Source organism: Plutella xylostella, chromosome 15 (assembly GCF_932276165.1).
Source record: "Plutella xylostella chromosome 15, ilPluXylo3.1, whole genome shotgun sequence".
NCBI classification, from domain to species: Eukaryota; Metazoa; Arthropoda; class Insecta; order Lepidoptera; family Plutellidae; genus Plutella; species Plutella xylostella.
Genome location: NC_063995.1, coordinates 1,255,692 through 1,272,720, shown reverse-complemented (window position 1 = coordinate 1,272,720; position 17,029 = coordinate 1,255,692). Strand labels below are relative to the sequence as shown.

Here is a 17,029-nt window from a genome sequence, read left to right as displayed (position 1 = left end):
TCCGCTGTATTATTTTCCTCAGCGGTATCAATGCTCTTTTAATGAGCAATAATATATTTCCAAGTTTATATTTCTCTATTTTTATACAATACACATATATTAAAACAAATATTGATGAAAACGACATGAAAACATTTTTTTGGAGAATATTTTTGAATTTACGGAAGTTTTGGAACGGATTGACTGTCTGTGGCGGGTTGTTTTGAATTTCAATTTCAAGTGCTAAAAGAGAAAAATAATTTATAAAAGAGTATAAATTACCTAGTTGCTATTGTGTATGAAATACGTAGACGATGTCTGAAACAGATGCAACCGGCAAGTCTACAATCACTCCCCATCACTTCCTTCCATATATAGATAAACACAGACTGTACAAATTGTTTAGGGTAAGTTTCATGAGTCAAATTAACTTTGATTACGTGAGTTAATGGTTACCTACGTGCTGCTGGAACTTTAGGCAGGCAGGTTAGATCCCTGTAAGTCCTTAATAGCATTACTCTTCGTAAGCACAATCGCATCTTCATACATACATACAAAACACTAACTACATCTGCGAAACGCTGCTGCTGAGAACAAGCTGCTGAAATAATATAATGTCTTTATTGGTCACAGTAAAAGCTTCATAATGTGTCTCCACAGGACATGGTGACAGACCTGGTGATCCACCTGCCGCGGGACCACCTCAAGCACATGAAGATGTTCGTGCGGCGCCGCGCGGCCGGCCAGGGGGACCCGCACCGCATCGTCATCATCACGTCGCCAGACGTCGATATAGGTAGCCTTGGGATTTAAGTCCTTGGTAGAGTAATAATTGCTCCTTTTAGTTCGAGAAGGCCCTTGCTATCTGATAAGGAAGCCGCTGCAGCGTGCGATCAAGTAACTTATTCGGATGCTATTTCGGTGGAAATAGTGGAAAATATGATGCGTGCGATATCGGATAACGACGGCTAACCAACGGATTCGTATCCTGGTCTAACCTGTCTAATCTATCTAAGTATCATATAATTATAATGTATCGTGGGCTGTGGGACCGGGACCAAGCAAAGTATGCTCATATTGCTCATCATGTACTTAAACTCCGCTTTACGGTCGTAATCTTCATGTGGAAGCTTGAATTCGTACTTTGTACAATTAAGTAGTAAGTAACTACGGGTGCTATAGAACGAATTACGAATTACGAATTTGTTGTTTCTCTCCCAGAAATAACGAAGGTGGTGAAGGAAATGATGAAGAGTCTGCGCGTGTACATCATCACTAGGCGCTGCATATTGGACAAGAGCGAGAAGGTCGGCATTATGTTACTCTGCTATTACTTACATTGTATAGGCGCCTAGATTACCTACCTGGAAAAAAGTCATAAGTACCTACACTAAATAGACCTAATAACTTTGCTTTCACCTACCGAAACATCTCAAGCCAACAACTGAATCCACCTAGAGTGTCCTAGAGTCTTGATCTAGAGTCAAGACATCTCTTTCAACTGAGCTCTATACTGTGCCCCAGCACTTCGAGTACGACCCTCAGTGCGTGTCGCCGGAGCTGCTGGCGGAGGTGGCTAAAGACATCACCATCAAGGACCCCATTCCTCAGGCTGGATGGCTCATGTTTGGTTAGAAACAAATGTGTTTATCAACATCATACGTATGTAGAGACTAGTATGAGAGCATGTTATCTGTGTCGTGACATCTAACTAACATGTTCTCGAGACCGTATATTGTAAGGGATGGCTTAGGCGAGACAAGTGAAACACGCGACTGTCCAGTAAATACTAATTTATTTAATAATAAGTTGAGACTTATATTAACTCTGTACCCTACGTCACTACCTGAGTACATATCATCCCTACATCCCCATCGGAGGGAAAAAACAAAACATAATGATTACATATTGTTGTTTTGTTGTATAGTATTACAAATGATAAAATATAGATTAATGCGATTACATAATCGGTTACATAATGCTGAAGATTAAATGAATAACATATAAAAGTTATACATGTAGGTACCACATTACACGAGTACATATTAAAATAAACACATGTTATTTAATTGATAAAGAATAACTATACTTAATTACTAGGAAGGTAATACAATTTCGTTCTGTTTTTGTGAATAATTTCTGGTTTACCATTTTTTAATATCTCAACATTCGGTGATATATCTCTAATAACTTTATAAGGACCTAAATAGATATTCTGTAATTTATTACCTGTCTCGTTTTTTACTAAAATTAAGTCGTTTGGTTTATATTCTATTGGATTTTTGTTAGAATCATATTTCTCTTTTCTGGCTAATTTACTATTAATTAAATTTTTTCTAGCCTCGCTTTGTACCGTTTGTAACCTGAACTTTAACTCTAGAGGATATGAGTCAACATTGTACAGAGGTTCAACTGTGCCATTAGTTAAATTAGATGGCAAACTGCACTTTTTACCAAACACCAACTCGAATGGAGTAAATTTTGTTTCAAAATGTACTGAAGTATTATATGAAAAGCACCAATAAGGAAGCCACGTGCTCCATGCTTCCGGTCTGTTGTCAGTTTGTATGCGTAGATAATTTCCTAAACCTTTGTGTGTATTTTCTAACGCACCAATGCTTTGATGATGGTAGGCAGTAGAGTTTAATTTTTCTATTTTTAAAAGTTTACATACCTCCGTAAATGTTGCTGACATAAATTCGGCTCCTCTGTCGGTTCCGATGGAAATTGGCACCCCGTATTTTAGTAGGAAATTAGTAACAAAACACCTTGCAATCTCCGTCGAACTCTTAGTAATCAAGGGAAAAGCTTCCACATATTTTGTTAATTCACATTGTATGGTTAGTATATATGAATATCCATGGCAATCTTTATCGATAGGACCAACTACATCTAAATAAACTTTTTCGAATGCTGTGTTTGCAGTTGTTGTAATCTCCATAGGCTCTTTTACATAGTGATTCGAATATTTTTGTTTTTGACATTTGTCACACCTTTTTATGAAATTTTTAATATCATTTTCCATTCCTGTCCAAAAGTAATATTTTCTTATATTTTGTAACATTTTCCTTATGCCTGCGTGGCCACTCGTAGGCAGTAGGTGAAAGTCATTAAGAATTACCCTTTTATCATCTTTATCTTGTATTCTCATAATATCTTTTAATATACAAAGTCGTGGTCCGGACCATTTTTTCATACTTTTTATTTCGCGCATTAATTTTTCAACAAATATTTTATTTTCATTATTTCGTAAAAAATATATTTCTTTAATATTCAACTCATCACAAAAATTACTTAGCTCTCTCACAAAAGCGCTTGGCGTCGGTTGTGATCGAGAAGCTAGTTTTATATATATCATATTTTTACTTGAATCATAACATAAATAATTGCTCTCTTTATCTATATTTTTTCTTAATCTCAATTCTCGCAAGTAAGTATTATCTATAAATCGAAGCTCTACCGAATCCTGCGGTTTATTACACATTTCTACAACTTTCGGTTGATCAGACCGGCAGTCGGTAGGAATAGTAATATCCCGAGAATCCTGAATCGCTTTCCTGCATTGCGCACGCGTCATCACATTCATAACTTGCTCATTCAACTCTTTTAACTCTTGTGAACTCACACATATCCTGGATAATGCGTCTGCAGCCGCATTATCTGATCCTTTCACATATACTACCTCGAAATCGTACTCCTCCAAAGTAAGGCGAAACTTGGTCAACCTACTTGAAGGGTCCTTCATACCAAATAAATACACTAATGGCTTATGATCCGTAAAAATTTTAAACTTTCGCCCGTATAAATATGGCCTAAAATGTTTCACAGCCCATACAATGGCCAATAATTCCTTTTCAATAATTGGGTAATTTTTTTCCGCTTTATTTAGTCCTCTACTAGCGAAAGCTACCGGCCTATTATCTTTATTCGATAATATCGCTCCGAGAGCGTAATTTGATGCGTCAGTCTGTAGTAAGAACTCATTGTCTTGCGATAAGTCGGGATATTGAAGAATAGGGTGACCAATTATTTTTTCTTTTAACGTTTCGAAAGACTTTTGACAGTTGTCATCCCACTCGAATACGGCATTTTTCTTACACATTTTATTTAAGTGATATGCTATTTCCGCGAAATTAGGAATAAATTTTCGATAATAGTTGACGAACGCCACAAATCTCTTAACTTCATCCGTGTTTTTAGGTATTGGGTAGTTTTTTACAACTGTAATTTTATCTGGATCTGGTAAAATTCCATCAGCTGATACAACATGGCCTAAATAAAGTATCTCCTTTTTTAGAAAAGTACATTTTGATGGGTTTAATTTAAGGTTCACTTTTCGCAGTCTTTCAAAAATTGACTGTAAATTTTTATTATGGTTTTCTAAATTTTTCCCGAAACAAATTAAATCGTCCAAATATATTAGACATTTTTCGTAAGAAAGACCAGACATAGCTATAGACATCATTCTGGAAAATGAACTGGGACTTGTCTTTAGACCCATGGGCATCCTAGTCATTTGATACTGCCCAGAGTCGAATGCGGTGTACTTACGACTGTTTGGATCTAGCTCAACATTATAATAACTTTGATATAGGTCTAAATGAGAAAAGTATATACTTCCGGATAAAGAATCGAGTATTTCTACAATATTCGGAAGCGGAAATTTATCGTCTTTTATGCAGTTGTTCAATTTTCGGTAATCTGTCACCAATCTCCATTTCTTTTCACCATTGACGTCGGTTTTTTTAGGAACCAAAAGTACCGGACTTGACCACTCACTCTGACTGGGTTCAATAATCCCTTGTTTCAGCATTTCGTCAATTTGTTTTTGTTTTTCAGCTTTTTGTGAATATGGTAATCTATACGGCTTAGAATAAACGGTATCAGTGCCCGGTTTCAAGTGAATAGTATGTTTATAAATTGGAGTCGTAGTTAATTTATCGCCATTTAAAAAAAATACGTCCGAATATTTTGCACATAAATTTTCTATGGAGGCTTGTTCCTCTTTATTTAGGTAATTTAATTTTAATGATGAAAATAATTGTTTTACGCGATTTGCATCAATTTTATTTTCATTAAGAATACAAATGTCGTAATCACAAGCCTTTTGTATACGCGGTTTAATTTCATTTAAGGTCAAGTTATTTTCAGTCGTGTTTAAAATTTGGATCGGTATTTGACCGTCAATTGGGGCAACTAGAGAACTAGCAATAAACACCCCTTCCTGAATCTCACTTGCACAAACCAAGCATTCTTCGTTCATATCAATTTTAAGGAAATGTATAGATTCTGATCTCGCTGGAATATTAAAGTTATTTTGAGTTGAAGAATCATTATTCATTATAAGTGGAATGTTGAATATAGTTGAATTGTTTTGAAATGAGATGTATTTATCTTTGAAATTTAAAACAGCCTTATACTTATTCAGAAAGTCTTGTCCTATTATGCCGTTAGCCTTACAAGGCAGTGTCTCAAATACATAAAACACATGCGTCAATACTTGATCATCGATACGCAGCGGTAAGTAAATATATCCCATAGCCTGGACTTTGCCACCTACACCATTTATGACGATGCTACCTTTATGGATTGGAAGATTATGTTCTCTGACATGTTTATATTTTATTGCCGATATGGAGGCGCCTGTATCTAACAGCCAAGTATAAACATAGTTTTGGTTAGTAGATAAATTTATATGACAGTTGTCGTTGCACACATACAGGGTGACTTTTTAGTCAGTAACGAAATTGTAACATAACATTCCTGGGTTAAAAATATAACTTACGTGTATTTTCTTTCAGTACCTTTCAGTACTAAAATTATAAGATATTGGCACACAAAGTTTTCTCCAGAAAACCAAGACTCATGGTCACCGTGCGCGAGTAGCGCGAGTAGCGCGTCTGGCCACGCCCACTTGCCCGCGAATCCTAACTAAGCGAAAGTAATTGTGTCTGTCTGTCTGTTACTCTTTCACGCCCAAAACTACTGAACGGATTTGAATGAAATTTGGTATACAGATGGTCTCGTCCTTGAAAAAGAACATAGGCTACTTTTTATCGCGGAATTCCCACACGAAAACTATTTAAGGCGAAGCCAAGCTCGCGGGAACAGCTAGTTTCAAATAAATTCATAAGTTGCTCAATGATTTTCCCCATACTTTCAAGGGGTTAGAGTTAGAACCGTCAAATTGCAATAAAAAATCCAAATGCAAGGGGACCTTACCGCAACACCGTAATTAGCACACACTTCCTCAATCACTGTAAGTGATGAACAATTGATGAAGTATCAAATTGTTCGAAGTGGAGTCCCTTCTACACATCTACACAAAGTCTGGCACGTCACAACACTTTCAACTCATTGTATTTTAATTTATTTAACACCACAATGTAATTTTTCACTTCCTCGAAAGCGACAATTATCTTATTTCTGAGGTCTGCGAGATTTTGGGACTCTTCGACATACCTACTCCTACTCTTGGTTAGAATACATTTAGCACATACACACAAACACAACACAAGTCGGCCCGGGGCCGAGGTGCGCGCGCGTCGAAAGAGTAAACAGAGACACGTGTGACGCGGCGGTGCGCAGGCGACTGACGTCAGATCGATGACGCATTATCCATTAGCGGCGGCATCCTTTGCAAAATGAAGCTCCGCCCCTTTCTCACGCTAAACGAGAGTTTATTGGTTTATGGCGGCAATAAGGTCTAATTTCGGCTTTGTTTGTTTCGTGAGAAACCTATCGCTTTTAACATTTATTGCTCAGTGACTCAGTGACCATATTTTACCAATATTTCGGGATACAAAAAAAATAAATCATGAAAAATTTACCTACTAATTTTTTCATTGAAATCGACTCTATTGTACATACCTAACTCATGGAAAAAATTTCGTTAGTGACTAAAAAGTCACCCTGTATATATGGTGATTAGTCACGAAAAAACTGGTTTTCTGGAATGCATTTGGAATTGTTGTCTGACTCTAAGACATGAATCTGCTCCGGGCGGCGTCCCCTGTTAAAGTAATTATTAGAATTACCTGTGTATCTGCCTCTCCGGGGTCGCATGTAGCCTCGTCCCGATGGTTGTCCTCGCCATCCTCTGCCAGATGAGGTATTAGCATAGCCACGACCTCGATTGGAGTACGCACCTCTTTGTTGATAACTCGACGACGAGAATGGAGCACCCCTTTGGTTACGGAATGTCCTGGCTCTGAAATTACGGTTATTATTATTTCTCTGTATGGTAAAAAGTTCAGTTGCCTGTGTCGATGGTGCATCCTCATCAACTGCCGCTTGTATGGCATCCTTTAAAGATGTGTAGTTTCTAGCAGTAATAACAGTACCTAACCTGCGACTACGTAAACCTTCTGCAAATTGTTTTATTGCTTGACGTTCGTTCAGTGGTTTTAAAACATCAAAGCTGTTTGAGTTATTTTCTGATTGAGAAATTGTTAGATCTACAAACATTTCTGATAGTTTTTTACCAAACTCATCAATACTTAAATCATTTTGTTTCAAAGTCATCATTTGTTTTTGAATAGCACTTGCGGACTTCTTAGGAAGTAGCCTTTCCTTCATATCTTTCAGTAAATCGGATACAGTATCATAATTCTGTTCCAATTTTAGCTTCGCACTTTGGGAAAGTCGGCTTTTTAGTATAAAAGCAATTAAATTATTTGTCGATTCTTTTTTCAAAACAGAATTATAATATTCTACCCCGTCTATTATCTGTTTTGTGTTAGAAAGTTCGTCTGTCATAACAGGTAATAAATTCAGAGCTACCTTTAAATCAAAATCCATTTTTCCACTAGTTTCGGTTTCTTTTTTACACAATAATATAATTTCTTTATATATTTTTTCAAATTTATCAGTATCCTTATATATATTTTTTAAGGTTTCCTCATCACTTACGACATTTAAGGCACAACTTATTTCATGTAACAAAGCTTCAAACTGCAATTTTAATACATTTGCCTCAGCTAATTTTTTCTCTAAAATTTCTCCTCTCCTTCTAGTTGATCCTATCTTTATTAAATATGTTTTAACTTTTAATAATTCTTCTATGAACTGTTTAATACCTTCCATAACATAATAGTACAAAATAATAAGAATACCTTACCCTTAACAGTTACAATGATACATAGTATTGAGTAATATGATACGCGACGATAATAATTGTCCCGATAGATTTTTATTTTAACGCACTTGGTACTCACTGCACTTTAGAGGCCATAATTTTAATCACTTTTTCTCACTATATCACTGTTTTACGAAGTGCTGCCGCTTGTAGTCGTCATCATCACCAGCGCCATTGCCAGTGCTCGAAGTGGTTCGCCGCAGTCTCATGCTCTGCGCCGCCGCACGCCGCTCTATCTTCTTGTTACAGCTTATATTGATATATCGGCCCAGAAAAAATAATATCACAACAGCCAGCATCAACAGCAGCAGGAACATATACCAGTTCATGTGATTCAAGTGACCGAGAATATTATTTGATTCTTGGTTCAAAGAATTTTTCAGCCCAACTTGTGTCATGAAGTTATTATTTTCTTGGCGCGGAGGGGGCACGGAATTACACATTTTAGTAATTTTTACACAACACCAACAGTTTTAGAGGTCCTTGCGCGCGCGACACGACGATATAATATATTATGCGATGCATTTTGTCACACTTATTTTGCACGCGATACCCGAAACGCTGCCAAACATGGCAGGGTCGCCATGTAAGGGATGGCTTAGGCGAGACAAGTGAAACACGCGACTGTCCAGTAAATACTAATTTATTTAATAATAAGTTGAGACTTATATTAACTCTGTACCCTACGTCACTACCTGAGTACATATCATCCCTACAATATAAACTCGGATATTTGCCGTAGGCCGTAGACATTAACATACGGTACTAACACTAGCCATCAGATACCGCTGGTGAGTGCTTATGGACGGTCATGTGCAGAGAAACCTCACCCCCCTCTCATAGTAACAATGCTTCTGAGAGGAGTCAGGTTTCTCTGCCCCTTACTACAAAGCTGCTCAAGGCCTGACTCACCCCCTCCCCTCAGACCACCCTTGCTCGCTCCGCGAGGCGCAGTCGCTGCAGCAGGAAGGCGTGCTGCCCACAGTGACCCTGGCGCTGGGGCCGCCGCAGTCAGAATCGTGCGCTGTCGACCACCGCACGGGGGTGAAGGGGTTCTTCGACCAGGACTTTGAGGGCTTGAAGTATGCTTATAGGGCTACATTGAAGGTACGTACGTGGTAGTTGCGTAGTATTGCATGGTGCTCCTAGTGTTGTGCTTCAGTGCAATGTTTTGATTGATGATGACGAGATGATTAAGTAACGGCACGGCCACGGCACGGCAGTACTAACATATCATTTAGTTAACTACTTAATCATACAAATTATCCATTGCCATAATACTTATCTAGTTTGTATACATTTACCCTCCCTATCCTCAGAGACTCTGCCTTTAGATACCTAGTTTAATATAATGTAAGTAAGTATACCTATCTCCCTGGAGATATACCCAGTAACATTGCTCTCATGACTCTCATCAGGAAGTAGCCATAGAGCCAGGCGAGGACCCAGTAAGCGTGGCCGCGAAGTGCCTCCGAGCGATCCTGGCGGCAGCGGCAGGACTCGGGCCGGGGGGCGCGGGGGACGCGGGGGGTGCGGGTGGCGGGGGCGGCGCGGGGGCCACCATATACCGCGTGCTTCTGGTAGGGCCACGAGGTTCTGGACGCTCTGTGCACGGGAAGCTGTTGGCTCAGACTTTCGGCGTTGTTTATCGTGAGTTTGCCAAATTTTTATAGGTATATGTGCCGAACGTCCACTGCCGGCTAAACAAGTTAGTTCGCAACTTCGTTCATAGAGTCATAGTGCATAGTTAGCGGTGGACGCACATGTATGAAAAACGTTCGGCTCAAGAATAGTACTAACTAGTATACTTTAAGTAAGTAATTATAGATAAACTTTACTTATATCGACTTATATTTTTGAGAATTACTTATCTAACTTATCATATAACTATAGATGTGTCTGTATTGTACGTTACAGTGCATTTTAAGAATTTATACAAAGAAGCGCTTCTGAAGAAGGATGAAATTGGAGAAATTCTAAGGAAACACGGCCCAAACGCTAAACTGAATGCTGATATTGTCAAAAAAAGAATAGCACAGCCGGTAAGTACCAAAACCAAACATCATCGGCAGAATAATTTAGGCATAATAGGAAAGTATCATAATGTAGGTACACTACACACACCACACCGCTTGGCGAATTTTATAAAGGCTTTTGTGTGTTGCAGGATTGTATGAACAACGGCTACGTATTGTCTGGTTTCCCGAGCAACACCGCAGAGTTTGAATATCTTGACAGTTCGCCATTCCCTCCAAATCGGTATGTTTATCCTGTGAATTTCCTCCGGCCCCTGGACCGACGACCTTACATAAGTCACCGGTAGTGACTATAGGTACTAGATGGGCACTAGGTATATGTCCAATGTCCATGCTACTAGTGACTGGATGTGGAACGTTGGGACAGAAAGTTGTGGCTGTCATTGGGAGAGCTCTGGATCAGCAGCACTGAATGATTACGGACTAATGATGATGTGAAGACTGCGGCCGGTAAATCTTGTGTCATTGTTTCTTTATGTGAGCGTGTTATACCCTACTAACATAACATAATGTCTATGGTATCCGTATTTCTCATTCTACGTACCTAGTTAACAATACTGTTGCCGAGTTAATTATCGACATTAGCCTCTATCATACTATCTCCTCCAACTCCACAGTATAATATTCCTGCACATGGAGTGGTCTGTGTGCAAGCAGCGCGTGGCGGCGCGCGCCGTGGACTGGTGCACGGGGCGCCCTGCGCCCGGCGGCGAGCGGGCGAGGCGGCACCCGAGGGATGAGGACGCGGTTATTGACGCTGATGTGAGATGTTTTATCATCTAAGTAATTCTATTATTAACGTAATAAAGCGCAAAGCGCTACTGCTATTCCCAATGGCGCAAACATTGCATTCGGCAGGCGGCCTCCAATTGGAAGACGGTCGATTGGATTGATGAATATTATTGTTGCTGGAGCGAGGTTAAGCCGAATTCATAGGAGGATTGTCTCCACTTCTGGACTTTCCCAAGGAGCATCATAATAATGGAGCCAGGGTCCCTATAACCATCTTTGATATGGCAAAATAAGATTATACACAGCGTGAACATTTGCTAATTCATTTTGTTTCATAAAAAGTTCTACAATGCTCTCTTTCTCATGTCTCCAGCTGGAGTACTACTTCTCCGAGACGCTGCCGGAACTGCGCGCCGCGGCGGGGCTCACCGCCGTCACGGTCGACGCTTCAGATGCCGTCGGTAATACACTTTTACTGCTAAAGAGTTCTTGAATTTTTAATTTATAGGAACTAGCCAAAAGTAAAATCATAGATACCTGTATCGCCTACAGACGAAATTGCCGGTCTGATAGTCATTATAATATTGTAGGTAGGTACTTAATTACCTAATTTGGAGTCCAGACTAATGCTGTATTGCCCTATTCATCGGTGAATATTGTGAATAATGGAACGGCCGCCATTTTCAAATTGTCCCATTATCTGCGCGCGTTGTACGTCAACCTCTAGCCAGCCCTCTACGTATGGTACTTACTGAATGGTCGAAGGGTACTTACCTACTCTTCATTCAATTATCTGGGGTCACTCTTGGTTGCTCCTCGCAGATGCGGTGCAAGTACGCGTGCAGGCGGCGGTGGTGGCGGCGCCTGCGCTCGACATGGTACGCGGCAGATCACTAAACGAAAACGTTACAGTTGATTGATGCTATAATGGCCATAGCTTCAGCATCTTTGTGGAATGGTTAATTATAATTTTATTTATAGGTACTGATTTTACTGTTATTTAGTTTGTGGTATTTATTATATAGCTTACCTACCTAACAAAAGTGGTGTCGTTAAATAAATAAAAGCGTATTCATCTTAGAAAAATTGTTTTATTCATGTACTCCTCCGATTCTCAATTGAAAGTTATTAAATTACTATTAATTAATTCTGCTAATTAAGAGCTAACATTTGCAGTCTCACAAATAATTACAAGAACTCCGAGGCAGTCGCCGGGACCGAGACAAGTCTTCCATCGCCGGAAGACAATCAACTTGCACATTCCACATTCACACGATACTATTGAAATTCTAAATATGAACCTAGAAATGCATCAATTTTATACAATAACTGAGTACAGTACAGACATGCAGGCGTCTCTCTCGCACTCGCGCGACGCGGCGGCCCGCGATCTCATCGGGACCTCACCGGCCGCGGCCCACGTCGGCCCCAGCTAGCCCAACGCGGCTGTGACGTCAGCGCCGCGTCACGCGCCACACGCACACACTCATACAATAAATATACACAACACGACTAAAACAAAACGTATCCATGCTACCTAGTGGGGCGCGGTACGTCCCGAAGAGATCTGCTGGTTACGATCACACAGTTTTTACAGTCTGTTTGGTTACAACTCGTCCTTGAAGTCGTCGTCGGGCTCGCCGGCGGGCGGCGGCGCGCCGGGCTGCCCCTGGTACAGCTTGGCGATGATGGGCTGCACCACGTCCTCCACCGACTTCTTCTGCTTCTTGTACTCCTCGGCGTCCACGTCCTGGTTGTCCTCCAGCCACTTGATGGCGGCGTCGATGGCCTCCTCCATCTTGGTCTTCTCGTCGTCGCTGAGCTTGGCGCCGAGCTTCTCTTTGTCCTGCAGCTGGTTCTTGATGGAGTACGTGTAGCTCTCGAGCTCGTTGCGCGCCTCCACGCGCTCCTTCAGCTTCTTGTCGTCGTCGGCGAACTTCTCCGCGTCCTTGATCATGCGCTCGATGTCCTCGGGCGTGAGGCGGTTCTGGTCGTTGGTGATGACGATCTTCTCGCGGTTGCCGGTGCCCTTGTCCTCGGCCGACACCTGCAGGATGCCGTTGGCGTCGATCTCGAAGGTGACCTCGATCTGCGGGATGCCGCGCGGCGCGGGCGGGATGCCGGTCAGGTCGAACTTGCCCAGCAGGTGGTTGTCCTTGGTCATGGGCCGCTCGCCCTCGTACACCTGGATGGTGACGGTGTGCTGGTTGTCGCTGGCGGTGGAGAAGATCTGCGACTTCTTGGTGGGGATGACGGTGTTGCGCGGGATGAGCTTGGTCATGACGCCGCCGACGGTCTCGATGCCCATAGTGAGCGGGTTAACGTCCAGCAGCACGATGGCGTCCGTGTCCTGCTCGCCCGACAGCACGCCGGCCTGCACGGCCGCGCCGTACGCCACCGCCTCGTCGGGGTTGATGCCGCGCGACGGCTCCTTGCCGTTGAAGAACTCCTTCACCAGCTGCTGCACCTTGGGGATCCTGGTGGAGCCTCCCACCAGCACGATCTCGTCCACGTCCTTCTTGTTCATGTCGGCGTCCTCGAGCACCTTCTGCACAGGCTTCAGCGTGGAGCGGAACAGGTCCATGTTCAGTTCCTCGAACTTGGCCCTGGTGAGGGTCTCGGAAAAGTCATCACCCTCGAAGAACGACTCGATCTCGATCTTGACCTGGTGGCTGGAGGACAGGGCGCGCTTGGCCTTCTCGACCTCGCGACGAAGCTTCTGCACGGCGCGGTTGTCCTTGCGGATGTCCTTGCCCTTCTTCTTCTTGTACAGCTTGATGAAGTGCTCCATGACGCGCTGGTCGAAGTCCTCTCCTCCCAGGTGGGTGTCTCCGTTGGTGGCGACCACCTCAAACACTCCGTTGTCGATGGTGAGTAGCGAAACGTCGAAGGTACCGCCTCCCAAGTCGAACACGAGCACGTTCTTCTCGCCCTCCTTCTTGTCGAGTCCGTAGGCGATGGCGGCGGCGGTGGGCTCGTTGATGATCCTCATGACGTTGAGGCCGGCGATGACTCCGGCGTCCTTGGTGGCCTGACGCTGAGCGTCGTTGAAGTAGGCGGGGACCGTGACGACGGCGTGGGTGACCTTCTTGCCGAGGTAGGCCTCAGCGGTCTCCTTCATCTTGGTGAGCACCATGGCGGAGATCTCCTCGGGGGCGAACACCTTCTTGCCCTGGGCGGTCTGGACAGACACATGAGGCTTGCTGTTCTTCTCGACGACATCGAAGGGGAAGAACTTGACGTCGTGCTGCACGGTGGCGTCGCTCCACTCGCGCCCGATCAGTCGCTTGGCGTCGAACACGGTGTTCTCGGGGTTGGTGGTCAGCTGGTTCTTAGCGGCGTCTCCAATGAGTCGCTCGCCGTCAGCAGTGAAGGCCACGTATGAGGGGGTGATACGGTTTCCTTGGTCGTTGGCAATGATTTCAACTCTTCCATTTTTGTACACACCAACACTGTGGACAAACAGAAATGTATGTTTAGTACACATAGCTCATCAATCATCATAGATCCATGTAGCTTTTATAAGTTATAATATTTCAGGATTATCCTGTTATTTTTTTCAATAAGTTGACTATAAATAGCCCAGATGCATGGTGTCTGGATTAAGGATATATTACACCAGGGAAAACTGTGTAGCATACCATAAGGGCTAAACCTTATTCTGTAAAGTCTCCCATTGGTCAAGATCTTTGAAATTTTCTGGTGTATCTACTTCATTGACCTAGGGGATGCTCCGTGAGGAACTTTGTTTTTTTATATAAGTTGGCTTTTTGTGTATGATTTATATTTCAATTTACTTTTTACTTTTATGTGGTGTACTTGTTCAGCACTAAATAAATTTGTTTTCAAAAAATAACAGGATAATCCTGTTATTTTTTTCAATAAGTTGACTATAAATAGCCCAGATGCATGGTGTCTGGATTAAGGATATATTACACCAGGGAAAACTGTGTAGCATACCATAAGGGCTAAACCTTATTCTGTAAAGTCTCCCATTGGTCAAGATCTTTGAAATTTTCTGGTGTATCTACTTCATTGACCTAGGGGATGCTCCGTGAGTGAGCTAGGAACTTTGTTTTTTTATATAAGTTGGCTTTTTGAGTATGATTTATATTTCAATTTACTTTTTACTTTTATGTGGTGTACTTGTTCAGCACTAAATAGATTTGTTTTCTTTATTTATTTCATTAGCCTCATAGTATAGCTTGATATCAAAATAAATCATGCAACAGTGCGGTGAGGCATTCAAAGACATAACAAAATTAAAATTCATCAGAGACAAAATTGATTGTTCACAGGCATTGGGTGATGTTAATTATACAGAAAATTTATAAGTATTTAGAACTCTTAGCAGAAGAAAACTCTCAATTTTATAGTGTCTTAAGTATCTATAGTTGTAGTTTTAGGCTAGGGTGGCAACAAGTTTTGATAAATATTAGCACTGTTAACAACTTCTGAAAAATCTGTAGCAAATTAACTAAGTATAATAGATAGCTATGCGCCCGACCTAATCAGCGATAACGCCGCGCCGGCCGGGGCGGTAACCTAGACGCTATCCAACCTTGCACTGAAATTGAGGTTACTCTCCAAACAAAAAGTTCCAAGTTCTTACCAAGAGTAAGTGGTTCCCAAGTCGATACCGATGACGGTGCCGATGTCCTTGTCCTTTTCCTTCTTCTCGTCGGCGCACACGGCCGCGAGCACGCAAACCAGCGTCACTAGACTCCACCGCATCTTGGCTCTCATGCAGTAAGCACCTGCAAACAATTGGCTCAATAAACACACAATCCAAGCCGACTTACAATTAAAACTATAGCTTCATTCGTCTAAGTTCAATGAATGAGGCAAAGACACGTACTACTATCAGCCTACTCGAGACACGTCACCCCCCAACTGACCGGTACTTCCTATGAAAAAACCCACGTCGTCTCAAGAGAAAGTGAGTGAATGGTGTGGATGAAATGTAAACGTAACGGGACAAGATAATTTATTTCATAACGGGATCCCCAGCTATTGGTGCCGGAACGGTGAACGCCAGCCATAGCAACCATCGAGAAAATTCGGCAGATTGTACAGCTAGACGTGGCCGGTTTACAAAGATTTTCAATGAATCTTTACTCAATTTTAAGATATTTTTACTGATTATTTAGCTAATAAGTACAAATTCATTACATTTACACTTAAAAACCGAGGGAATACGAATTCTAATGGGAATTCCGATACTAGGTTAGAACAATGGAATGCGTTCATTTCTTAAAATAATTGATGAAAGGGGTAACTGGATTGATTGAATACGTACCAATTAATTACACGATCTAAGAAATCTACTCCGATTGATGAAATTCACAGCCACGTTACAATAAAGTGGAAAACACAATTTCTAATACAGACACTACACCTTCGATTTTTCAAGAATGACTGAAGTTTTGCCCGCCGCCGCTGGTATTATTTAGCGCTGGCGTAGATCGTGGGCGCTTTTGATTGGATGATAAGGTGATGACGTTTTCTGAGCGGCAATCTTATTGGTCCATGTAGAAATATTTGTCGTATCGCTATTGGCCCACGTTAATAATTGGCACATTTTGTTTTGGCGTCGAATTCAAATGAAGTTATGATTTCATTGTTCATGATGCAATTTATTTTAGATTGCCCAATAAATAAATATAATTATAAAAAATAGCTATTTTTGTTACCTACAAGTAAATTAATGAATTATGTATTAAAATATAAGTTCTCATCACTTTTTAAACCAAAATACAACTTACTTTTTAACCGGAATACCAATTACTTAACAAAAAGTTGACGTATTAAAATTATAATATACTTACTTCCGCTTTCGCTGTTACTTCCTTCAAATATTTTTTCCCAAGTAAAATAATGAATCGAACCCGGGACCGTCAGGCAATAGGAAGAGGGATAGTCAGTCACTATAGGAGGATAATGTTCTATGTGGGGTCCGAGGTCAGTCGTCAGGGGTGATGCGAGATTTCTTGCAAGTTTTAGCTTCAGTACTTAAGTATATTATTCACCTATCATACCAAAAATTCGATGGACTTATTGCAACTTTCGGTGTCTTCTCAGTGTTATAATCATTATGTCCGATGTGCCCGAATTTTCAATAAGTACCTACCTACGTACATAAGTA

The 17,029-nt window shown here is 41.5% G+C and overlaps 2 protein-coding genes across 2 annotated transcripts; one reads left to right on the top strand and one right to left on the bottom strand.

The window, feature by feature from the left end:
• The first annotated feature begins 110 nt into the window (after positions 1-110).
• Positions 111-11,893, top strand: LOC105398676 (adenylate kinase 8). Its single transcript, XM_048626007.1, has 11 exons — positions 111-386; positions 640-775; positions 1,201-1,286; positions 1,504-1,609; positions 9,042-9,223; positions 9,535-9,766; positions 10,034-10,158; positions 10,284-10,375; positions 10,770-10,914; positions 11,258-11,345; positions 11,707-11,893. Exons 1-11 carry the CDS (start codon positions 294-296, stop codon positions 11,802-11,804), a joined length of 1,383 nt encoding a protein of 460 aa, XP_048481964.1. The 5' UTR covers positions 111-293; the 3' UTR covers positions 11,805-11,893.
• A 62-nt stretch (positions 11,894-11,955) lies between these two features.
• LOC119691155 (endoplasmic reticulum chaperone BiP) lies at positions 11,956-16,340 on the bottom strand. The gene is made up of 3 exons (XM_038107801.2): positions 16,184-16,340; positions 15,497-15,641; positions 11,956-14,336 (listed from the first exon to the last, which is right to left on the bottom strand). The coding sequence occupies exons 2-3, from the start codon at positions 15,628-15,630 to the stop codon at positions 12,491-12,493; spliced, it is 1,980 nt and encodes a 659-aa protein (XP_037963729.1). The 5' UTR covers positions 15,631-15,641; positions 16,184-16,340; the 3' UTR covers positions 11,956-12,490.
• Positions 16,341-17,029: the final 689 nt, after the last annotated feature.

Bases quoted from the DNA above. Each gene is read 5' to 3' on its own strand.
- LOC119691155 (XM_038107801.2), bottom strand. From the start codon at position 15,630: ATGAGAGCCAAGATGCGGTGGAGTCTAGTGACGCTGGTTTGCGTGCTC. The intron at 14,337-15,496 runs GTAAGAACTTGG...GTTTGTCCACAG, and splicing joins TTGGGAACCACTTACTCTTG to TGTTGGTGTGTACAAAAATG.
- LOC105398676 (XM_048626007.1), top strand. From the start codon at position 294: ATGTCTGAAACAGATGCAACCGGCAAGTCTACAATCACTCCCCATCAC. The intron at 1,610-9,041 runs GTTAGAAACAAA...CCCTCCCCTCAG, and splicing joins GGCTGGATGGCTCATGTTTG to ACCACCCTTGCTCGCTCCGC. The intron at 10,159-10,283 runs GTAAGTACCAAA...TGTGTGTTGCAG, and splicing joins AAAAAAGAATAGCACAGCCG to GATTGTATGAACAACGGCTA.